The 24995-nt window shown below is 51.1% G+C and overlaps 2 protein-coding genes and 1 long non-coding RNA gene across 4 annotated transcripts; 1 reads left to right on the top strand and 2 right to left on the bottom strand.

Moving 5' to 3' along the window:
- The first annotated feature begins 31 nt into the window (after positions 1 to 31).
- LOC132647088 (uncharacterized) lies at positions 32 to 10617 on the top strand. Of its 2 annotated transcripts, none has more exons than XR_009585355.1 (2): positions 32 to 163; positions 6417 to 10617. It is a non-coding gene; the product is annotated as an uncharacterized LOC132647088 (long non-coding RNA). The 2 variants fall into 2 exon arrangements; XR_009585356.1 differs by lacking the exon at positions 32 to 163 and adding an exon at positions 6173 to 6290.
- LOC110540022 (zinc finger protein 45-like) lies at positions 5959 to 16784 on the bottom strand. The gene is made up of 6 exons (XM_060366334.1): positions 16673 to 16784; positions 15350 to 15476; positions 13917 to 14428; positions 10471 to 10597; positions 9532 to 9627; positions 5959 to 9009 (listed from the first exon to the last, which is right to left on the bottom strand). The coding sequence occupies exons 3-6, from the start codon at positions 13929 to 13931 to the stop codon at positions 6467 to 6469; spliced, it is 2781 nt and encodes a 926-aa protein (XP_060222317.1). The 5' UTR covers positions 13932 to 14428; positions 15350 to 15476; positions 16673 to 16784; the 3' UTR covers positions 5959 to 6466.
- Positions 16785 to 22274: 5490 nt separating this feature from the next.
- On the bottom strand, positions 22275 to 22955 carry LOC110540020 (calcineurin B homologous protein 3-like). Its single transcript, XM_060366370.1, has one exon. The coding sequence runs from the start codon at positions 22953 to 22955 to the stop codon at positions 22275 to 22277; it is 681 nt and encodes a 226-aa protein (XP_060222353.1).
- Positions 22956 to 24995: the final 2040 nt, after the last annotated feature.

The raw sequence follows: 24995 nt of genomic DNA on the forward strand, positions 1-24995 counted from the left end.
GCGGAGGGCTTGGGCTCCGCGCCGCGCAGTCCCCACGAACTCGCGGCGGTCCTCCTGCCTCAGCCCTCTCCACTCCCGAGTGCTGGGCTAACGCGTGTGCCGCGACGCCAGGCGGGCTTGGCGCGTCCCGCAGGACCTGAGTCCCACAGCAGGAAGCTGAGCGGTGAGGACGCCCCGGTAGGGACGGTCACGCGGCTCGTCCGAGGCGGGATAACGTCCCGCGCGGCGTGGTTTTGCACAGGATCTGCAGGGCGGGATGCGTGTGGCTAGAGCCCCGGTGCGCATTTCCTGTGGGAACAAGAGTGTTTTCCCCAAGGGTTCTTGTATTTTTTTTATCCAGTCCTCTCATTGGACTCTGTCTTTTCCCCTCAACTTTTTAAATTTACTGTTTATAAAGTGTTCTGCCTGCATGTGTGCTTGCACGCCAGAAGAGAGCATCGGATCTCACCGTAGAAGGTTGTGAGCCACCAGATAGTTGTGAAAATTGAATAGAGACCTTTGGAGGAACAGCCGGTGCTTTTAACCTCCGTCTCTGCAGCCTCCCCTCAACATTTAAGTGTGAAATATTATTGTCATATACTACCATATATTGTTGTTGCCCTAGGATTATTTTGTTTTCTTTTTACTTTAATTTTTACAATGAAAAAAATGTTTCAATGTTATTTTTTTAAATATTTTTAGACACCCTCCCACCACACACACATCAGGCTAAGCATGGTAGCACAGGCCTTTAATTAATTGCTCTAGTTAGGAGAAGGGCAATCACTGGAATTTGAAGCCAGCCAAGTCCATACAGGGAGACCCTGTCTCCAAAAATAGAAGTCCATGTTTGATGGAAAGCAGTTTTATGTCCAGTCGGAGTAAAAGTCCAATACTCCAATATTACTTGTCCCACATAGCTTTTGGTGGCAAAAACTTAGATGAGAAAAAGAAAGAGGAGGAAGAGAAGAAGGAAAAAAAGAAGGAGGAAGAGGAGTAGAGAGTGTAGCAGCAGCCAGGCAGAGGCAGGCAGCTCTTCTGAATTGGGGCCAGCCTGGTCTACATAATCAAGTTTCAGGCTAGCACAGGCTACATAGTGAGACCCTGTCTCAAGAAGAAAAGACAACCCTATTTAAAGTCACTAGTTCTGTCCAGTCAAATTTGCAAGCATGGCCTTTCTTCTTTGTAAGAACCCTGAGGTTGTGCTAAGGCAGAACCCCAGGGCTGACTTTTGATTTGGCCGCAGCTGTACCTCCTTTCCATCTGGGCAGACACACCCACCACATCCCTGTTCTGGTGTTGGCTATTTTGTGGGTTCTTTCTTCCACCCTCTCTACCCTATATCCACTCTTTCAACTCCCTAACACTAGATAGGCAAGAAAAAGAGATTGAAAAGAAGGGTGAAGTTATTGTTAGAGTACTTCCTGCTGATTAGGGGCATCAAGTTTCTTGGAGAAAGTTTGATCTTTACCATCAGGATATCTAATTTCTTCCCCTCCTCCTCCTGTCCTTTGTGTAATACTTAGCAAATCATGACTAACAACCAGTAGCAACCATCCAACAATCTACCCACCTCTGGGGCCCTCGAATTTATGTACCCTCTGAAAAGTCTCCAGAATTCCAAATGTCACACAATCACAGAAACTATTTGCCAATAGCAAAATCATGGCCCGGCTAGAGCATGAGGCAAATCAGTCTGCTGCTGTGGACAAAACACACAGCACACATCCCTATACCTGGGATTAAAACAGTAACATAATTCCATAATATTTGTTTTGTTTTGTTTTTTTAACTAAAATTAGCCGGGCATGGTAACACACACCTTCGATCTGGGAGGCAGAGGCAGGTAGATCGCTGTTAAGGTTATTTTTTATAAAACTGTTTCTCGATTTTTCTTTTAACCTGGCTATAACACAAATAATTGAGACATTATTTTAACAAGCTTCAAAGCACAAGAACAGAGCAGTTATTGATCTATTCTTAACCCTCTAAACTAAGTTGGCTTCCTCCCAGAGCACAACCTAGCAATACTCGCACTTCTTGGTTTTCCTGTTCCAGTTCCTTTCCTGATGTTTCGTGAACTCTCCAGTGCCTGAATCCCCTACTTCCTCTGGCTGGCAGGAAGTTGAGCCCTATTCTCTCCCCTGCTCATCAGTTGGCTGCAAGCTGCTTTACTGGCATACCATGGAACAACTGGGGATCAATGTTTATACACCAGAGACAGGATTTTCTCAGAACCATGATTGCAGCCAGATACGGGGGAAGGAGCTTACAGAAATCAGCATTTGAATTACACAATAACCTTATGCCCACAGATCACTTTAAGATTGAGGCCAGCCTAGTTTACAGAGTGAGTTCCAGGATAACCAAGGCTACACAGAGAAACCCTATCTTGGAAAAACAAAAACAAACAAACAAAAACCTAAAATTCTCACTACACATCACGACCACACATGCCTAGCCGCCTTCTGATGGACTGCCTCCTCAAGAACACAGGCACACTGATACTCATATTCCCATCCTCCCTCCCTGTCCCCCACTTTTTCTCTGCCCCATCAATCCACAGGAAGAACAAGGTTTGCTTTTTTTGGTTTTGGCTTTTTTGTGTGTTTACTTATACCATAGGACCACTGTCAGAAGTTTTTTCATCCAAAGAAGATCTCAAAGTCATGTGTGTGGCACAGTGGAGATGCTGTAACAGGAGCACAGAGTAGCAAGGAAGAGTAGTTTTCACATGATTGTCCATGGGAAATCCCAAGAAACCCATAGCATAGGTGCTTCAACCATTAAGTCAGTCAAGACTGCAGCATGCCAGGCCATTATAAAACAGTCCCCTGTAGTTCAGCATACAAGCAGTGATCAACTGGAAATTGAAGTTAGAAAAGTAGTATTGTTTAATTTCACACACATAAACTGGGACACTTATGTATAAACTGAATAAAATATGTGCAGTCTCTCCTAGAAACCTCATCTCTGATGAACGAAACCTAAAAAGCACTGGGCAAATCATACCATGTCGATTGCTTCAAGATGTCAGCTGCCCAGAAACTAAGTTACATATTCAGGGCAGTCCCCCAAAAAACCAGAGTTTACTTTTTGAGACCACAAAGCTGATTCTAAAAGGCACTGAGAAGCAAACACATGAAAGGTAGCTGGCTTGTCTCTGGCAAGCAGAGAGGGAGACTGAACTTGGGATCTGACAAGATGGCTGGGCTGCCCTGCAGGCTCATCAGAAAAACCCAGTTTTCTGGCAGAACCAGGTAGGACCAACCCCTGCCCATTATTTTTATGTGACCGTGGGGGCAGGGATAGGGTTCCCCCCCTTGAGGGAGGGACTTTTAAACGTAAGTATTCCTTCAGAAGAATACCCAACGACAGCACCTAAAGTACCAAAACTTATCATCCTAATGAGTTGGAAAGAACAAGTTTGACTAATTTAAAAAATAAGTGGTCTCCAGCACTGCAGAGTGCGATTCTGCTGTCACTCCAGGCTTTGTCAATCGCTCCTAATCCAGATGATGCATTAGCAAGTGAAGTAGCCATGGAAGAGCCATGAAGCCCAAGCCAGAGAAAGTGCTCGAGCTCCGACAAGGCTGTATGCCTGACATATGCTGTGACATCTACGTCAATCAGATCAAGTGTTTCTGTTCTGGCGACACTTTTGCTGTTGCATTTAATAGACACAGTCTTAGAAACATTACAGACTGAAAGCCCAGGCTCTGAGGACAAACAGAAGCCCACAGACATCTTTCTGCATCACTACACTTTGCATCGCTTTGCTGGCTTTTGCAGAGAGAAATGCTCCAGAAAACTCTTGGTGCTTTGGTGGAGTTCTTGGGAATTGACAGACTTGTGCCATTTGGGCGGAGTCTGCTTTTGCTGGGCAGCACCTCTGCTGCTGCTGCTTGACTGGATTGCTGAATCCTGAAGACTGAGATGGGTATATCCCCAAAGGACCCAAGGACCCTAATTAGCAGGAAGTAGCTAAAAGAGGTCTCCAGCCCCTTTCCCTACTCATCTCCTACCTAGGGTGGGTAGGGGTGGGGGTTGGAAGGGAAGTATAGGCTTTTAAGAACCTTAAATAAAGTAGGTATTTGGAAAATCTAAGCCTACAGCCTAGGGATGAAGCTTAGTGGCAGAGCATTTGCTTAATACATGATGTGAAACTCTGGGTTCAATGCCTAGTTGACCCTTCCCCCGTAAGATACATAAAGATGGGTGAATGAAAGAATTACACCAAGGGAAAACCTTAGATTCAACAGGCCACATACTATGGGATTCCATTTGGAAGAGGTGAACTATTAGAAAGAAAACAGATCAGTGGTTGCTACAGTTAGCAATGGGGATTACTGAGATGCTGGGGCAGAGTACTGGAGCCATTCAAAATCTTGATTGTGGTGGTTATAACATTCTTCAAAACTCAGAATGATACGCAATAACAAAAAAAAGCAAAACCACAAAACCCCACCAATTTTACTGTGAGCAGACCATCAATTTAAAGTTATTTAAAATGCTAGTGTTGTCCTTGGTTTGCTTAAAAGAATCTTTTATTGTGACTAGGTGTGGTGCACCCCTTTAATCTCAGCATTTGGAACAAATTTCTCTTGAGTTCCAGGCCAGCCAGAGACACACATAGCCTCCTTCCCACTTTTTAAATTACCTTGTTATTTTAGGAGTGGGGCACATATGTGCAGGAGGTCAAAGGACAACTTAGGGCAGTCAGTTCCCTCCACCATGTGAGTCCTGGAACACATCTAGCAGAGCCAGTCCTGGCAGTCCTGTTTGATTTTTCTGAGACAAGGCCCAGGCTGGCCTCAAATTCACTATGTTGTTAATGTTGGTCTTGAACTCCTGATCCTACTTTCAGGACTGAGGTTAAAGGTGTATGCCACCAGGACTTACCATATATAGTTTATCTCAGAACTTTTATTACTAAAGCTGGATGGAAATTTTTGTTAACTGTTTTTCTGCATCTACTGAACTAAGAATCAATGGTCCATATTTAAATCCACAAGACGCTCATCAAACCAAAGCGCTGTGCAACACTGATTGTTGGCACTGAGGGTGGGCCGACTGCGAATGGACATGAGGCACCTGTCTTAGCAGGAGCATTCTGGGTGTTGGTGTTGGAGGGACTTACGTGTATACACTTGCCATTACTCAGGAGGGTTGTTTTTTGAGGCAGGGCTTTTCTGTGTAGCCCTGGTTGTCCTGGACTCTGTAGACCAGGCTGGCCTCGAACTCACAGAGCTCCACCTTCTCTGCCTCCCTGGGTGCTGGGATCATAAGCGTGCAGCCCCGTGCCAGGCTGACTATGGAAGTTGGTGCGTGAGGGCACACTGAAGTCCTGAGACGGACAAAAGTGCTGTCCAAGGCACAGTTTTATAGCTATCCTCTGCAGGGTTGAGAAACGCACAGGCACTTCATTCTTATGCCCTGCAAACTTCTAGAATACTTTTCAGGGCATTTTTACAGAAACTCCAAGATAACCAAATAAAGCCCTTCAAATGCTTGTTCCTCTTGCTACTTACTAGTAATACTTTGGTGTGTTGAGATGGGGTCATACACTACAGCTCAGGCTGATCCTACACTGTAAAGAAAAAGAATCACTGTATTAATTAACGCAGGTAATTACTACAGCAGCACTTTTCTTTAACCGGCTCGTTTCCCAATGACTGACACAGAGAGACTATGACTTATATTCAGCTGTAAACTCTATGCTGGGCAGATTCTGAGCTATTCCATTCCCAGTACCTTTATAACCCACATAAAGCCAATCACTTGCCAATCTGATGACTCCTGGATGACTTCAGCTTCACCAGTCTGTCCTTACAGGCACCTGCTCATCACCATCCTGCCTATGGCACCTCCTTTCTCCCTGGCTTCCCTTCCTGCTGCTACTCTTCTGCTTCCCCTTCCTCTCTCTCGACCCCAGGCCCAGGCACCTAAAACTCTGTCTCCTTCTCTGCTACACAGTCATTGGCTCAGCATCTTTATTTGGCCAGTCAAGGAAAATTGGGGGAGCATTCCTTATCATCACAGGGTTACAGGAGATACATCAACACTCCAAATGCCCATGGTAGGGCGATGACCAGACTAGCATGTGAAAGCACACTGTCCTCCAACACCACAGAAAACCTGAGAGCTGGAATTACAATTGTGAGCCACCACAACAGGCTTTCTTGATACTTAACAATGACCCAAAGTACACAATCTGTCGGGCGCCAGAAAGGCAGGCAAATCTCCCCCAAATAGACCGCTAACTCCACACCAGGCCCATCTCTCCCGGACGTCCCGTCAGCATGGATCAGGTAAGGGTCAAGGTTCTGGACGGAACAATCAAAGATCCACTCTCAGTACTCCCTGTCCCTCAAACACGGTGGCAGTCTGCACACAGTACCCAGTTGTAAGAGAACTTTTTTTGTGCCCTTTGACAGCTGTTCAGAAATTTCAGCAGCATCTTGAATTATTGAAGTGTGTGTGGAGCTTATTCCCTGTACGAACCACCTGATAAAGAAAGGCTCTTGTCACATTTATCCTCAGCGTGGACTCGCTGGTGAATCAGGAGACTGGAGCTCCAGCTGAAGCCCTTCCCACACTCCTCACATTTGTACGGTTTTTCTCCCGTGTGGACTCTCTGATGGGCTTGAAGGTATGAGCTCCAGCTGAAGACTTTCCCACACTCCTCACATTTGTACGGTTTCTCTCCAGTGTGGATCCTCTGGTGGGCCTGCAGGTAGTACCTCTGCCGGAAGCGCTTTCCACACACGTCACATGGGTATGGCTTTTCTCCTGAGTGGACCCCTCGATGAGCGAGGAAATTGGAAGCACGACAGAAGCCCTTCCCACACTCCTCACACTGATAGGGCCTTTCTCCAGTGTGGGTGCGCTGGTGGGCCTGGAGTTGGGAGCCTACACTGAAGCCCTTCCCACACTCTGCGCACTGATACGGCTTCTCTCCTGTGTGGACCCTCTGGTGCACCTGGAGACTTGAGAACTGACTGAAGGTTTTCCCACACTCCTCACATTTGTATGGTTTCTCTCCTGTATGGATTCTGCAATGAACGTTAAGATCTGAACTCCGGCGGAAGCTCTTCCCACACGTGTTACATTTGTAGGGTTTCTCTCCGGTGTGGCCTCTCTGATGAGCCAGAAGGTTTGAGGCCTGGCTGAATCCTTTCCCGCACTCCTCACACTTATAGGGCTTTTCACCCGTGTGGACTCTACAATGAATGTTAAAATCGGAACTCCGGCTGAAGCCCTTCCCACAGGCAGCACACTGAAATGGCTTCTCTCCGGTGTGGCCCCTCTGGTGATCCAGAAGGTTTGAGGCCCGGCAGAAGCCCTTCCCACACTCTGCACATTTATAAGGCTTCTCTCCAGTGTGGCTTCTCTGATGAGCCTGCAGTTGTGAGCCTACACTGAAGCCTTTGCCACACTCCTCACACTTATAGGGCTTTTCTCCTGTGTGCACTCTACAATGAATGTTGAGGTGTGAACTAGAACTAAAGCCCTTTCCACACTCCTCACATTTGTGTGGTTTCTCTCTTATATGGATTCTGCAATGAACGTTAAGATTTGAACTCCGGCGGAAGCTCTTCCCACACGTGTTACATTTGTAGGGTTTCTCTCCGGTGTGGCCTCTCTGATGAGCCAGAAGATTTGAGACCTGACTGAAGCTTTTCCCACACTCCTCACACTTATAGGGCTTTTCACCCGTGTGGATTCTACAATGAATGTTAAAATCGGAACTCCGGCTGAAGCCCTTCCCACAGGCAGCACACTGAAATGGCTTCTCTCCGGTGTGGCCCCTCTGGTGATCCAGAAGGTTCGAGGCCCGGCAGAAGCCCTTCCCACACTCTGCACATTTGTAAGGCTTCTCTCCAGTGTGGCTTCTCTGATGAGCCTGCAGTTGTGAGCCTACACTGAAGCCTTTGCCACACTCCTCACACTTATAGGGCTTTTCTCCTGTGTGCACTCTACAATGAATGTTGAGGTGTGAACTGTAACTAAAGCTCTTTCCACACTCCTCACATTTGTGTGGTTTCTCTCCTGTATGGATTCTACAATGCACAGTAAGATCTGAACTCCGGCGGAAGCTCTTCCCACACATGTTACATTTGTAGGGTTTCTCTCCGGTGTGGCCTCTCTGATGAGCCAAAAGGTTTGAGGCCTGGCTAAAGCCTTTCCCACACTCCTCACACTTATAGGGCTTTTCACCCGTGTGGACTCTACAATGAATGTTAAGGTGTGAACTGTAACTAAAGCCCTTTCCACACTCCTCACATTTGTATGGTTTCTCTCCTGTGTGGACTCGGTGGTGGGCATGTAGTCGTGAAAACCAGCTGAATTCCTTCCCACACTCTGCACACTTGTAAGGTTTCTTTCCAGTGTGGGCTCTCTGATGGACCTGAAGACACGAGGTCTGCCTGAAGCTTGCTCCACACTCGTCACATTTATAGGGTTCCTCTCCTGGACAGACTAAGAAAACGGTCTGAGCACAGGAGTTTTTCCCAGGATCCCCAGAGTCCTCATGTCCATCTGTGTTTTCTCCAGTGGGACTGCTTTGCTGACAGGGAAACACTGGCCTCTGACTGAAGTTCTTAAACAGTCCATCAGACCTACTCGCTCTGCATCTGTCGTGTACTCTCTGATGGGACTGAAGACTTGAGAATGGACAGAAGGTGCTGTGAACTTTTTCACACTTGTAGGACTTCTCTCCTGTAATAACATGAGGATGGTGGCAGCAGCTGAAATCTTTCTCATGTGCCTCTTCTTCATGGCCTTCCCTGTGGTGAGCCTGAAGAACTGGATTCTGACGGGAATGTCTGCTGAGCTCCTCTTCTTCCCAAGGCTCATCACCTTGTTTCAAGGGAGAGCTGCTCTCTCCAGTGTGCACCGTGAGCTCTCGCCCCCTCGTTAACTCCCTAGTAACTTGCTGCCAGATCTGTGAGCAGAAAAGCTCCTCATGTGCCAGGTCCCCCAGTCCTACTTCCTGAAGAGACTCCATTTCCTTCACATTCTCATCTCCTAAAAGCACAAAGAGAATTCAGAAAGAGGTAGGGCGTGGGAAGGCTGTGCTGGCTGCTCTTGGAGTCACACAGCCTAAGGCTTCATCACTGAACCAGAAAAAGGTTCCCTTCCCTCTAGCACGAGCAGCCTGCCATCTCACCCACATGCCCAGAAGCCACAGCCGGGGCCGCAGGCTCCCATACTTACGTTAGACCTAGAGTTCTACAAAGCATCACATGTGAGTGAGGTTATAGTGCATGTACTCAGCACACACACAAATAAATACAAATAAAAAAATACAGGTGGAAGTGACTGAGGAAGACACTCCTCACATGTGTGTGCTGATCTATTACACGTGTGCACACATCCACAAGGACTCATCCAGATATAGAGAACAACTAAACTTCAAGGGAGTCAGTGCCAGCAGAGACTGATGCCAGGAGTGGGACGGATTCAGCAGAGGGTGCACAGCCTCGGCTGACGCCAGCCCCAAAGTCACGCACAGGTTAAGAAGCTGATGGCATGTCGAACCCTTCCCACCTGCAGGGTCTCTGCTCCAGCCGGCCACCGTCAGCACCGCGAGCTCGTCCCTTCTGCTGGGCTGGAGCAAACTCTCAGGAGCCACCATCTGCTGCCCTGTGAGGAGCAGATCTTCAGTCAGCATCCTAAAAACAGCCATCCCGCTGCATCTTCTGCAGGACGCAAAACCCACTCTGTCCCAAACTCCTAACACAAGTCAAAGGAAGACAGAATTTGTTTGAAAAGACCCAGAATGTACAGACATAGACTTGAGGATAAATTATTTTGACAAACACCTTTTTATTATCTCCTCGCCCTACATCTCTCAAGCTGTTCTTGGCAATGTCCCAGACAGACTGCCAGTGGAATTTCTTTTGTCTTACTACACTTCTCCTTAGTGTATGCGTACATGCTCCTACACACCACTCGTGGACAGGGACAATGGTGGGCCTTGGTTCTCTCCTACCAACAGGCAGGCCCCAGGGAGTGAACCGGTGCCATTACCTGCTGACCATGCCACAGCCTCAACCCTATTTTATTTCATATTTTAAGTATTTCTTTTGATGTGTATATGTCAGTGTCTCTGTATGTGAGTGTGTGTGTGTGAATGTGTGTGTGGGTGCAGGTGCCCACAGAGACCAGCAGAGGGTGACAGATCCCCTGGAGCTGGAGTTAACAGGCATTTGTGACCACCTGATGTGGGTGCTGGGAACCAAACTCTGGTCCTCTAGAAGAGCAAAGAAAGCTAACTGCTGAGCTGTCTTTCCAGCTGCCTCAGCTTACTTCAGGAAGTGTCTATAGGCATGGCTCAGCACGTGCCATCATGCACTAATTGAGATAATCACTTAAGATGAAAACATACTAGCATGCTTTAATTTTCACTGCATTTATTAAACCAGGAAGAGGTCAGCTCTGTGTCACGTGACAACTATTCGCTTTAGCACCAGTGTCTTCTCTCACCCAGTGACACCACGTTCCTCAAGTTCTCCAGCATCACGTCATGGTACAGCTTCCTCTGGGCAGGATCCAGCAGCCCCAGCTCCTCCTCACTGAAGACTACGGCCACATCCCTGAACGTCACCATCTCCTGTGACAGCAGACACTCAACTTTAACCTTGGTCATTTGCAAGGACAGCTCTGAGAAACCTGGGACAGACAAGTGGAAGGCAACTCCTGAGCTAAGACCTCAGGGTCCAGGTTTCTATCTGACTCACCCATGTTTTGCTACTGCTCTTTATTGTTTTTTGAGGCAGGGTCTTACCGTGTCACATTGGTTAGTAAGACCTTGCCCTATAGATCAGGCTTGGCATAAACTTGTGCTGATCTTCCCTTCTGCCCCTACCTCACAAATGCTGGGATTACAGGTGTGAACCACCATGCCTGGCAAATCCACCTGCCTGGATCCAGAATGTTTTCTTTTTCTTTCTCTTGGTACTGAGAAAAAAAAAAAGACTGAAACCAGGGCTTCACGCAGACTGGGCAAGCACTCCACTGCCGAGCCCTGTTCTTGCATAGCTCTGTGTACAGCTGAGGACTCCAACCCAAACACCACTGGCACTATGTGCCCGATGCCCTCAGCTGCGGGGGCTGTCTGGGGCACCACGGCATTCACCGTCACCTCTAGCCTCTGTCCGATAAACACCAAGAGACCTCCCCAGGGTGTGCTGATGCCTGGGGGTGAAATAAACATGGTTCAGAACCATCTCAGCCAATGAGGCTGCTTGAAATTTTCTTCTGGAAACTATCACTGCCAGGTCATTCAGGATCCCCATGTGAACCTCTGTCATCCCAGAGGGTCCACGTGAACCGGGAAGGGGTGCCTGTCTGCAGCACCTTGCACCCACTGTGACGGGCCAATAGTCACCTGGATAGTCTTTCGTCCTCTTAGCAGAGCATCCACCTTCTGACCCTCACTTTGACTGTGCAATGGCCACGGAGTCCTTTGAACTCTGCTGGACACCTGGTCCCCGGGCAGATGCACTTGTTCTCTGAGCATCTCTCCTCTTTCAAATAAGCTAAACCCAGCACTGCCTGACAAGCTTGGTCTGAGGAATATGGAAGTCACCTGTATGACTAGACTTCTACATTTAAATACATTATTCTGCCAACACAACACACTCACATAGTGAATAAAAACACATAAATCAGTTAGCAAACACATGCAGGGAGTGACTCAGCAGTGAGAAAGAAAACCCTAACTTTCTTAGGTGCCTTCTGTGATTAATTAAAACACACTGAACACACTCTCCGTACAGAGCAAAGCATCACATACAAAAACATCTTTCAGGGGCCAGAGAAGTGGCTCAGGGCTGAAGAACACTGGCTGCTCTTCCACAGGACCTAGGTTCAATTCTCAGCACCAAAAATGGCAGCTTACAATGTACTGTAACTCCAGTTTGGGGATCCAACAGACCCTCTTTTGGCCTCCGGGTATCAGGCACACATATGGAGCAGATTCACAGGCAGAAAGAATACTCATACAAATAAAATAAAATTATAAAAGATGTTTTATTTAGTATTTCTAAAGAGGAACACTAGCAAACCTTGAATTTTTTCTGGAAAAGAATATTTATACAGGTATTACTATAACTTTCCTTAACATATCAAAACTGCTAAACTATTTAACTGTGAGCAGAGACAGAATGGCCATCTGTTACATGTACCTCTTCCACCACAGAGCGTGTCAGTTTGTGGGAACATGATGTCATTAAAAACATAGGGTATATCTTAAAAAAAAAAAAAAAAAAAAAAACAGAAAGAAAGAAAGAAAAAAAAGGAGGGGGCCTGCCTGGAGAGATGGCTCAGTGGTCAGGAGCACTGTCACTGTCTGCTCTTCCAGAGATCCTGAGTTCAATTCCCGGCTACAACATGGTGGCTCACCACCATCTATAATGTGATCTGGGGCCCTCTTCTGGCATGCAGGTGTACATACAGATAGAGCACTCATGTACATAAAATAAATTATCTTTAAAAAATAAACATGCGGTAAAGACAATTATGACAGTACATGCTTGAAATCCCAGCTCTGTAAGAGGATTGAGACTTTAAGAACAGACTTAGCTACATAGTAAGACTCTGTTAAATAAAAAAAATATTAAAAACAATCCAGACTTGGGATGTGACTTGGTGGTAGAGCCCCTGCCTAGAATCCCCCAGTGAGGGGCTGGGGTGTAGCTCAATGGTAGAGCCCCTGCCTAGAATCCCCCAGTGAGGGGCTGGGGAGTGGCTCAGGGGTAGGGCCTCTGCCTGGAATCCCCCAGTGAGGGGCTGGGGTGTGGCTCAGTGGTAGAGCCCCTGCCTAGAATCCCCAGTGAGGGGCTGGGGTGTGGCTCAGTGGTAGAGCACCTGTCTAGAGTCCCCCAGTGAGGGGCTGGGGTGTGGCTCAGGGGTAGGGCCTCTGCCTGGAATCCCCCAGTGAGGGGCTGGGGTGTGGCTCAGTGGTAGAGCCCCTGTCTAGAATTCCCCAGTGAGGGGCTGGGGTGTGGCTCAGTTGCAGAACATCTTCCTAGCACAAGGAAGGCCCTGGATTTGTTTTACAGCACTGGAAAAAAGAATTAGGGTGTATAATATTTGAAGAGATAAAATTCAAAAGTTTTATCTATACTATTATTACAAATAAAACATTATGCCATGAGAAAAACAAGAAAGAAAACTGGATGTTTTATAAAGAAAATAATGAAAAACGTGAGCTTACTCAATGTTACTCGGTTTTCCATTCTATGCTCACTAATTTCACGGTAATTATTTACTTTTATTTTATGTACACGAGTTTTGTGCTTTCGTGTACGGTTAGGCACCACATGCATACTTGGTGCCCATGCGGCAGAAGAGCGTGTCAGATCCCCGGGCTGCAGCTCTGGATAGCTGCCATCATGTGGGTGCTGGGACCTTTAGGAGAGGAGCCACACTGCTGCTCCACCTCTCCAGTCCCCTCAGGCCCTTCTTAGAAATAAAAAGAAATTAATTATGTTAAAAGAAACGACAATAAGCCTCTAGCAACGGGTTCTGGCTTTTAAAAACATGTATTTTATGTATACGAGTTTTTGCCTGCTTGTATGTCTATGTAGCGGGTGCAGCGGCCAGAAGAGGGCAGCAGACTCCCGCATCTGGGGTTACAGGTGGGTGCTGGGAACTGAACCCAGGGCTACAGCTCTGCAGAGCAGGTTCTCAACCCCCCCTGCTCTCCTGCACTCTTCCTCAGGGAAAGAAACTATGTCTGAAACCTAGAACAAGCTCAACCTGGCCAGCTGTGGTGGTGCACTCCTATAACCCAGCACTAGGAAGGTGGAGGCAGGTCAGTGCCTGTGAGTTCAAGGTCAGCCTGGTCTACATAATGAGTTCCAGAGCTACACAGTGATACCCTGTCTCACAACAAAACAGAAAGAAATGAAAAATGCTCCACCCACCTTGCCCCTGGCCATCCTGCAGTCTTCCTAGGAACAGCTGAGTCCTGGGAAGACAGAATGATGAGGAGACAGCGAGTGGCTCCCGATGTGGCCGCCTACTTGGCTGCCTTACGTGAACAGCACTAGCCGTGGTCCTATCCTTGGTGTGGCAGGAGCGAGCTGGACTCCAGCCACAGCTCAGGACACCCCCGCAAGCACATGCAGCTCATTCACACGCGGCCTCCAGTGGGTCTCAGGCTGTGGTTCAGGTCTAGGGCAGACGGAGTGGAGGCACCCGGGTAAGGATGGTACTGTGTGTGCTCACAGCGGGCCGGACATCACACTGCTCACTGGGAACCGTGGTCCTTGGCGAGCCACAGCTGGCTTTGTCCTTTCTTCTGTGTTTTTAGGTTTGGGGACAGGGCTTCAGCAGTTAGCCCAGGCTAACCCAGGTTGATGGGTAACCCAGGTTGGCCGTGAACATTTTGATCCTCCCTGCCTGGGCTCCAAGCATCATGCCTCAATTCTTCCATCTATAAAACAAAGGTTTTAACAATGAGGGAATCAATGTCACAGGTTGTTCAAGAAATTACATTCTGCAGGAAAAATGCTCAAAGACTACCTACACCACACCTGATCCCTCAATTGCGACAAAGCGGGTGAAATTCTATGACCGTCGGAGCCGCTGTTCTAGCAGCTGCTTTGAAATTTAAACCTCAGCAGAAAGACTGGTTTTACCAAGGCCTTCACTGAAGTCAGGGAAGAATTTCCAAGTCCATCTCCTTTTGTTTGTGACAGCAGGTGGAAGAGCTTGTCAAGATCACACCTCTTGTTTCACCTCCTTGTGAATTTAACCCATTGTTCTGAGCTGTTCTTACTCTGGCTTAAAAGCAGTCTGAAATAAAGCCAGGGGGCTGGTCAAGTCTACTCTCCACTAGAGCCTCTTGGAAAGGTCCCATGTGTTGTGTGTTAGTTTATTTATTTTAATCCTCACTCCTGACTCAAGAACTGTTCGACTCAGCTGGCGGGGCCCAGCACATGACAAAACCAGCCCTCTAAAAAAAGTACTTATTTGTATACTTTATGCATACGGGTGTTTGGTCGGCATGTCCATCTGCACAGGAACAGGGCATAGGATCCCACAGAACTACTAATTTACAGGCGGTTGTGAGCTGCCACTCAGGTGCTGGGAGTTGAACTTGGGACCTTGGAAGAGTGGTAAGCCCTTAGCGGCGGAGCCGCCTCTGCAGGCCTCGTCGTGGTCTCCACCATCGGAGCACTCGGCATGCCTGCGCACACGCGGCTAAACATTGCTGACGCCTGAATTCTCTTTTCAGTCACTTTAAGTGCACAGCTTCAAACCACACTGAAAGCCCATGGTTTCTCCAGCTCTGATTCTGTCAGGGCTTGCTTTGGTTTCCATGGTGAATAAGCGTATGAAATACAGGTCTAACCTGAGCCATAGCTGTGAGCTGGACAGAGCCACGAATCACACTTACTCCCTGGGGAACTCCTCCCTGCAAGCCCATTGCTGGTCACTCTTGAGAAGGGCATGATGGGCACAAAACAGGTCCGGGCAACCTAACAGGAAAGTGAAAGTTAAAATAAACAAACAAAAAGAAACGAGAGTCACAAACCAGTGACAGGCACAATTTTCAGAAGAGCAAAGAAAGCCAAGCGTTTTCCTAACTCCACTCTTTGTTCTGTTTTGAGACGAGGTCTCACTATATGGGGTACCTTAGGCCAGAGAGAGTTTGAGGCCATCATCCTGGGCTTTGAAAGACTCACACACACACACACACACACACGTCAAAACGAGAAAGGCTAGACAGGGGCAGGGGACAAGGCTCAGCAGTTAGCTGCTCACACGGAGGACATGAGCTCGGGGCCCCAGCACCCGCACCAGGCGGCTCACGACCAGCTGTACCTCCAGCTGCAAAGGCTCCAGCTGTGGCCTCCGTGGAAACCTGCTGTCACCGACAGGCGTGCGTGAGCGTGCGTCATCTGTGCGTGGGTGTGGGTGGGCATATATGCACATATCCATAATTTAAACAATCAAAAGAAAGACAGAACTGAAAACGCACGGTCCCGTGTGGCACACGCGAAATCCCGGCTCTGTGGGGCGCGGTAAGGCCGGCGGCCCCGGGCGGCCAGCGCGGCAAACCGAGGCCTCAAGTAAATACCCGACGTAAAGATCTACAGGAAAGGCCACCGCAACCTCCGGCGACACGTCTACACAGCGTTACAGGGTCACAGGAGCAGCATGTGCCAAGAACGAGACAAACGCAGTCTGCGTGGCCCCGAGAACACCACCACGCACGGCACACAGGCGAACAGTGCCACAGAAGTGAAATAGCACATGACGTCCTATACAACGTCCGCACGTGTTCTGCACTGTCCATGCACAACGGTACATGTGACACCACACCATCGCATACGTTGTGCACCCTCAGACACTCGTGCACATCTTACTCGTCCTCCGTAACTGAGTCTAAAACCCAACGTGTACGTCCTCACGGCCCTTCTGCTCGAGGAGAAACTAGGGCACAGCGGGGGTCTCCCTCCGGCAGGGAGTGAGGAGGGTGAGGGAAGGTGGTCTCGGCTTCCGGGACCCGAGTGCAGGGCTTCCCCGGGCCGAACCCCGAGAACTGCCAAACTTTCTCCCAAACCAGGACGCATCAGCCGCCCGCGTCCCGCAGCACCCGGCAGATCCTCGCCCACGCGGAACGGAGGTCGAGAGGGGTCGTGGGGTCCTCGGGTTCCCCCGACCCACTCACCTCCGTCCTAGGAACGCAGCCGCAGGACCCCAGGCTCTGCCGGGGAGCTGCCCGGAAGCGCCGAGCTCCGGAACTACAACTCCCAGAATCCCCGGAGGCAGAAGCCCTCCGCGCAGGCGCCCCGAGCCCGCCCAGCGGGCCCCCCCGCAGCCCCGCGTCGGTGCGTGGCGTCGTAAGCCTCCGGCGGGCGGAGTCCCCCGAACGCGCGGAAAGCACGTCCACCCCACGTGTCCCCGTGTCCACGTCCACGTGGGGACACGCTTCCTCCAGCGCGGCCACACCGCCCAGTCCTTCCACTCCCCGGTGAGGCCGGGAAATATAAGCTGAGCCATGCGGCCCGCGCGTCCACCTCCGTCCCTCTCGGAGTGCGCGTCTCATCCCCGGGAAAGAAGTCACCGGCTACGTCTGAACCAACACGTGCAGCGTCCAGCGTCTCTCGCAGTCTGTTTTACACGCTGCGATGGCTGTTCTTGGTCACCAGTTTGCTGCATCGGGATTAGTGAGAACCCAAGGCCGTGGGTCCTCCGTGAGGGGTGTTACCGTCTTTCTCTCCTTTGCTTTTTGTTTGCTTGTTTGGTATTGTATTGTGAGACACGGTTTCTCTGTGTTTCCTGGCCGTCCCGGAACTCACGCTGTAGACCAGGCTGGCCTCAAACTCACAGCTCTGCCTGCCTCCGCCTCCCGAGTGCTGGGGTTAAAGCTGAGCGCCACCACCTTCTGCGGCTAGACCAGGTTTTAATCTTCTGAGGTGGGAAGATCCACCTTTAATCTGGACCACACCTTCCGCTGGCCGCCAACATAAAGTCATAGATTTTACATCCTGATTGTATCATATCCCGGTCCCACCCTCCCTCTCCTCCTTCCCATCATCCCTTTCCCCTAGTCCACCGAAAGGGGGAGTCTTCCCCCCTGCCATCTGCCCAAGCTTATCAAGTCTCATCAGGACTGCCTGGACCTTCTTCCTCTGTGGCCTGGCAATGCCGACCTGCCAGGGGGAAGGATCAAAGAGCAGGCAGCCGAGTTCAGTTTTTAAGCTCTTTGCCTGCTTGCTCTTGCACTCACTGGCAAGTCCGTTCCTTCACTGGCATTGGCACCAGCTTCTGGATTCTGGCATACACAGAAGACCAGCAGACGGGTCCAGCCTTGCAGACGGAACAACTCCTATCTCGGGCTTTCCATTCGTAGACAGCCATTGTTGAACTAGCCTGACCACAGCTAGTTCAGAGTCATTCTATAAATTGTTTCTCTAGAGAACCCTGATTAATGCACATGGTATTGTGAAGAGAAGGGAGTAAGTATAAAGGAATGTTGGGCCCTGGGATTAGTTCAGCACTAAAAGCTCTCGTATCCTCGGAATTTGGGTCCCAGTACCCACACAGTGGCGTCTCATAACTGCCTTTACCGCCAGCACCAGGAGACCTGCTGCCTTCTCCTGTGCCACAGTGGCACAGGTGGCACACACACAGAAATGTGCATACACGAGTAAAAACACATTTAAAAATGCTGTGTAAGCTAAAAACAAATAACAGTAATATTGAGCTATTGAGATGGACTGAGTAATTTTTGTTTTGTTTTGTTTTTTTTTTGTTTTTTGAGACAGGGTTTCTATGTGTATCCTTGGCTGTCCTGGACTCACTCGCTTTGCAGACCAGGCTGGCCTAGAGCTCACAGAGATCCACTGCCTCTACCTCCCAGAGCACTGGGATTAAAGGCTCTGAGGAGATTTTGTGCAAGCCTGCATGCACTCATGCCCAGGATGCAGACTACACTCTGGCTCCTCCATGGTTTCCAGCATTACACTTTGCTACACTAAATCACGAGGCAAACTTCCTGCCACCCTAAAAGGCTGTAAGAGGTCAGATACTTACTTTTTCTAGGGAGCCGGCTTAGGAGGTGCCCTGACGACAGTCCTCTGGCCCCCAGACCTCCTCCTGCGGCCCATCTCTCCGTCTCATTAGAGTGGCCTGGCCGTGGTCAGGCTAGTCCAGCAATGGCTGTCTACCAAAGAGAAGTCCAAGCATGCAGTTGTTCCGGAGGCTGGAACTCTGCTGGTCTTCAGCAGACACTGGAATCCTAGGAAGCCAGCTCTAAGGCCAGTGAAGAAATGGACTCCTGAGAGGGGCCAGCTAGCTCTACACGTTTCTTTGTGAGTTCTGTACCCGTGCTAAACCAAGTTCTCTCAGTACTTTTCCAGAAAGCAGAAGGACAGGACAAAACGAGAAGACGGCAAATGGACACAAGTCCCACTGACCCCCCCTGTTGTAAAAGAGTGACCAGGCCAGTAATTTCGAGATACCGTTGCCCAGCAACTGACCCAAAGGTCTTCATCCTGTTGCAGAATGACCAGGCCTGCAGTTACCAGATAGCGTTGCCTGGCAACCGCTCCGGATGGTCCCAGCTCCCCCACCCAGATAGCCCCATCAGTTCACCTCCCAAAAAAACCGTAGGATGTGCTAATCTGCTCGCCCTCCCCAGTAGCAGCCAAATCTGCACATAGCAGGACATTCCGGGCGTAAGGTCAGCTATCCTCCAGATGTCTGGACTAACTGGACCTGGAGCCCAAAATTAACCAATTATTTTTAAAGCCAACCACCCTATAGCCCCTTCACCCAATCCTGGGCTTCCCTGCGCTTTTTCGGCTCTCGGGGCTGTTCCTCAATGGCAGGGCAACCATATCCCGAATTGGCCTGAATAAACCTCTTGCTGTTGGCATCACTTTGGTCTGCGAGTCTCCATCAGTCTCCCCTGTAGTTGGGCTTGCCCTGGGCCTAACACTCCAGCCAGAGCAAACAGGCAAGGAGCGAAAGTGTCTTTCTTCCGTGTCCTTTATTGGCTGCCATGAGATGAGGACCTAACATTCCTGAGGTCTACAGACAGCTCACTCAAGTTAGTTATGTTAGCCAACCACTTTGTAACAAGCTTGCCCTCGCTGAATGCCACCCAACCCTAAACAGGGAATTCCTGGTCCTTGCCCAAACCCTGATCAAACCCTGCCATGTAGCTGCTCAGGGCTCTTCCCTCTGATCCACTGCGTTGGTGACCGTGGAGAGCTTAAGCCCGAATAGAGCTCTTTGCTCTTTCATATGTGGCCTTTGGGGACCTTAAGGTCTGGGCACAACATTGGCTTTGGTGCCCCCTCATTCTGATCAACCTCATCCCAGTTACTGTGTAACACATATGTAAACATATTATGTACTATGTTGTTAATACTAGTAGAACTAAAAAACCCAAGTTTACCGGAGTAGCAGGGGCAGCAGCATTGTCTGGCGACCTGCTGCCAAGGCAGGCACTAAATGCCAATTTGTTACTCAGGGACTCTGTCATAGAAAGACACAAGTGTCTGTGTCTGGCCTGACACACTCATGACTTGGGACTGTCTGGAGGGCGCCCCGTGTCACCAGGAAAAACATGGCTTTGCTTGGTGTCCCTCCGTCTCGTCAAAAATTTAAAAGTAGACTCAGGAGGCCTGAGGATATTTTTTTTAGATTTTGAGCGAAAACGGGTGCAGGCACGGTGTGAATCTTGGCAGTTACCTGGAGAGGAGGGAGAGAGGAAGCCAGGCTTTCCAAGCTAGGGTCTGAGAAGGCTGGCAAGAGCTTGGCCACAGCTGTGTGGTGGTGGTGGAAGGGCAGCTTGGGAAGGGGGGGGCTCAAAAAGTCTGAGAACCCCCCAGGGTGTTTGGAAAAGCTCAGGCTTCAGCCAGAACTTGGAAGAAAAAGGTGTAAAGAAGGAAAAAGAAAGTTTCACTTTTTTGAGTTAGGGAGGACAGAGACAGTGTGCTCAGCTGTGGTAATGCACCTGCCCGGGGCTTCCTGGAAGGAAGAGAGAATGTGCCCAGGACTTCCTGGAAGAAGAGGGCGTCATCTCAATAAGAGTCACCTCCCACCTTCCCCCCCCCCACACACACACACTACATAGTTTGGAAGGTAATGTCCCTGCGCACAACCACAGGAGGAAGTAGATTCGCCTGAATGACCTCAACCAAACCCAGATTCCTAAAGCTTTTTACATGACAGTTTAGATCTTAAGGGGCCATTTGATGCTTCTGTTTGTATTGTTTCTGGGAAGACAGGACAGGCTGCACCGTCAGTAGCTCCTTCGCTGGCTGATGTCTATCTAGCTTCTCCAGCGTGGACGCTCTCATCTGAATCAGTGTGTGTGAAGCCTCCAGCGTGGACGCTCCCGCCTGAGTCAGTGTGTGAAGCCTTGCCTGCATCTTTACCTGAAACGGTGAGGCACGGAAAAGGTCTTCCCCACACTGATAGGTTTCCCAGCAGCGAGAAATCTCTGGTGAGAAGCACTAAGCGTCAAAAGCCTCCCCGCGGTGTCTGAGAGCTTCTCACTTTCAGGCCTACCGGGTCTGAAGCACGCCCAGCGTGTGCTCGTGCTCTCCACACGTGGGGCTTCCTTGTTGAGTAAGACTGACGAAGCCCTTGCCACATCCTTTGCACTCACCAGTGAGTTCTTCCACGCTGAGCAAGACTTGATCTGTGGTCAAAGGTCCTCCTGGGTCCCTTACATTTACCGTCTCTCACCAGGACGAGTTAGCTGATGTCACTACCAAAGGCCCCTCCCACCAGGTCTGCATCCCGAGTTTCTCACTAGGGTGGGCTGTCTCCTGTCTGACAAGTATTGAATCCCAGGACTCCGGAAGCAGAGGCTCTGGGTAGATCTCCGTTGAGTTTAGGCCAGCCTGGGCTACATGTCAAGTTCCAGGCCAGCCACTGTTACACAGAGAGACCCTATCTCAGATCAAAACAGAGATGGAGACGGCTCTGTCACAGGCCTGCCGCGGCGCTCCAGCTCCTGCCGCGGCCCCTCAAAGTCAGGGCGTGGCTTTTTAACGGCCGCTCTACGCATGCTTGCAAGCACAGCCGACTGCGTGCACCAGTGTTACCTGTCTGGGACTAGGGCTGAGCACTCGGGCTTGGGCAACCATGGGGGTGGGGGAGACCCAGCCCTGGAGAAGCCGATTCTGTCAGCGGCCAGGGCCGGCCTGCGGCTTGTCCTCGCGGTGGGTGCCGGCCTGCGGTGTGACGGACTGTGGAGGGCTGATCCTAACCGCGCAGCTCTGCCCTCGCCAGCCAGCGGCCGCTGGGCCTGCCTGCGCGCTGCAGCTCGGATATCTGCCCCGGCGTGTACCACTGCACACTGCGACAAGTGTGCCACGGCCGCCGGTCCCCTCCGGTTCTTCCCACTCCCCAGCTCACTCCTGCTCTCCCGTCCTCTCCACGACGTGTGCACCGCGCCGAGGGGCGCGGCCCCTGACCTGCCGCTTTAACGGAGGAGACGCCTCCACGCCTCGCTCCTCCCGCGGCGGGGCGCCTGGCCTCCTGCCCGCGCTGCCGGCCCTGCGTGCATGCCCGCGGCGGCCGCCCAGGCCCACACCCTGCATCCTCCCGGCGCTGGACGCTCGGCGACAGCCGCTGTGCCCAGCGCGATCCGCGCGGCTGCGGGCGCACAAGGCCTTTTCCGTTGTCTCGCGGCGGAGCCTCGCCGTCGGTCAGGCCCCGGCGCGGACGCCCCCGCCGCCTCCGGGCACGCCGCCTCCGGGCACGCCGCTCTCCTCTGAACAGCTTTATTGGGGGGGCGCGCCCGCCAGTCACTTGCACAGCGCCTCCAGGTTCAGGAAGCTGACCTGCATCTTGACCTCCAGGTCGATGCCGCTCCAGGTCCGCACGAAGTCCTCGAAGGTGATGCCCGGGTAGGACTCGCCGTCCTCGGGCGGGTGCTCGGACGCGCGGGCCGCCTCCCGGAGCGCGCCGCCCGCCACGTTCGTGGCCATGGCGCGCACGCTGGCGCCGTCCTCGCGCGGGTTGGCGGCCGACAGCAGGTCCTCCAGCACGCGGCGGTACTCCTGCAGCGTGATGAGCCCGTCGCCGTCCTGGTCGTACAGGTTGAACAGGAAGCGCATCTTGTCGCGCGGCGGCGCCTCCGCCCGCACGAGCGACGGCCGGAAGTAGGCGATGATGCCCAGGAAGTCCTGGAAGGTGATGGCCTCGGACACGCCGCACGAGCCCTTGCCCAGGTTGCGGTTGTCGAAGAAGGCGTGCACGATGCGCGCGCGCAGCGGGTTGCTCGCCAGGTCGGGCACGCCGTCGAAGCCCTCGGGCCGCAGCTCCGGCTGGTCGCCGCTCAGCAGCCGGAAGCGCTGGTGCAGCTGCTTGATCTGCGCCCAGCTGAAGTCCACCGCGTGCGCCAGACCCTCCTGCACCTGCTCCCAGCACAGGTCCGTCCTGCTCTCGCGCTCCCACGCCTCCTCGGACGAGTGCTTGGCGCCCATGCCGCCCGCCGCTCTGCGGGACCCCGGGCCGGGCCGCGCCGCCCTCCGATTGTGAGGTCCCGGCGGCGGCCCTGCCCTGCCCGTCACAATCCCGACGTTCGTTCCCGCCCGAACCCAGAGAAGCGAGGCAGACGTGTGAAATAGACACACACACACACACACACACACACATATTGCATACAATATATACACATTACATTTACATATATACATATAATATGTACACATACTACATATGATATATACATATTACATATACTATATACACATTACATATTATATGTACATATATACATATCACATGTACTATACCTATTACATATTATATACGTATTACCTATAATATATACATATGCATATAGATGAATACATATGTAACCGGTGTAGCTTTGGCTTTCCTAGGGCCTTGCTGCATAAGCACAAGGATGAGTGCCTTTTTAAAAAAGATTTATTTATTATGTGTACCGTGTTCTGTCTGCATGTATGCCTGCACGCCAGCAGAGGGCACCAGATCGCACTATAAATGTTTGTGAGCCACCATGTGGGTGCTGAGAATTGAACTCAGGACCTTTGGAAGAACAGCCACTGCTCGCTCTTAACCACTGATCCGTCCCTCCAGCCCAAGATGTGTGTCTTTGCCCTACAAAACAAAAGACGCTGGAATGGCCAGTGGTCCCTCCTCGGAAGGCAGGGGCAGGAGGATTTCTGAGTCTGAGGACCATCGGGCCTACACAGTTGATTTCCAAATCATCAGGGGAAGAAAGGAAGCAAGAGGAGGAGGGAGATGAGGAGTGGGAAGGAGAGAGGGAGGGAAGGAAGAGAGAAAGGTAGAGAGAAGAGTAAGAACAAGAAAAAGAGAAGAAAGAAAGGGGAGGAATACGTGAAGACAAAGGGGGGAGAGCGAAGGGGGGGCAGACCAGAAATAACCAGCCAGTTAACACGGAGGAGAATTAGATGATCCAAACAACCGTGACAGAGTCCGTGCATACATAACCCACGAGCAAACAAGCATCTCCCAGGGAGAGGTGCGTGTGAGTAATGAGTTAATACGCCACACGCGTTTGGGTGTTTGCACACTTGGCGGGTGGAGTAGCAGAGCACTAACCTCCATGTAGAAGAAGTACGATAAGCCGCCCGTAGGGGTCAGGAGAGCTTTGTGTACAGGTCAACGACTCCCACCTGGAGTCCTCCTGCGGGGCGTGATGTGGCCGCTGAAGCCCGGAGGCAGAGAAGCTGTACCGACCCCAGGACACCCTCACAGGACACCCTCACCCTCACACGACACCCTCACAGGACACCCTCACACTAACAGGACACCCTCACCCTCACCTTCACAGGACACCCTCACACTAACAGGACACCCTCACCCTCACCTTCACAGGACACCCTCACCCTCACCCTCACATGACACCCTCATCCTCACACGATACCCTCACACTAACAGGACACCCTCACCCTCACACGACACCCTCACACTCACACTCACACTCACTCACAGGACACCCTCACAGGACACCCTCACCCTCACACTCACCTTCACAGGACACCCTCACCCTCACATGACACCCTCATCCTCACACGATACCCTCACACTAACAGGACACCCTCACCCTCACACGACACCCTCACAGGACACCCTCACACTAACAGGACACCCTCACCCTCACCCTCACCTTCACCGGACACCCTCACCCTCACCCTCACACTCACAGGACACCCTCACCCTCACTCTCACAGGACACCCTCACACTCACAGGACACCCTCACAGGACATCCTCACCCTCACAGGACACCCTCACACTAACAGGACACCCTCACACTCACAGGACACCCTCACACTCACAGGACACCCTCACCCTCAGCCACACCCCCACACTACACCCTCACCCTCCTGCCCGTCCACACTGGCAGCTGGAGGAGGCAGGAGGTAAGGGGTTGAGCAGAGAGGGCCCCGGGGGCCTCGCTTGCAGGCTGTGCTCCTGGGGAGGCTCCTTGTTGTCCCAAGGCCTCCGTGCGGGGCAAAAAGAAACAGCCCTCAGG

This window comes from Meriones unguiculatus, chromosome 14, assembly GCF_030254825.1.
Source record: "Meriones unguiculatus strain TT.TT164.6M chromosome 14, Bangor_MerUng_6.1, whole genome shotgun sequence".
NCBI classification, from domain to species: domain Eukaryota; kingdom Metazoa; phylum Chordata; class Mammalia; order Rodentia; family Muridae; genus Meriones; species Meriones unguiculatus.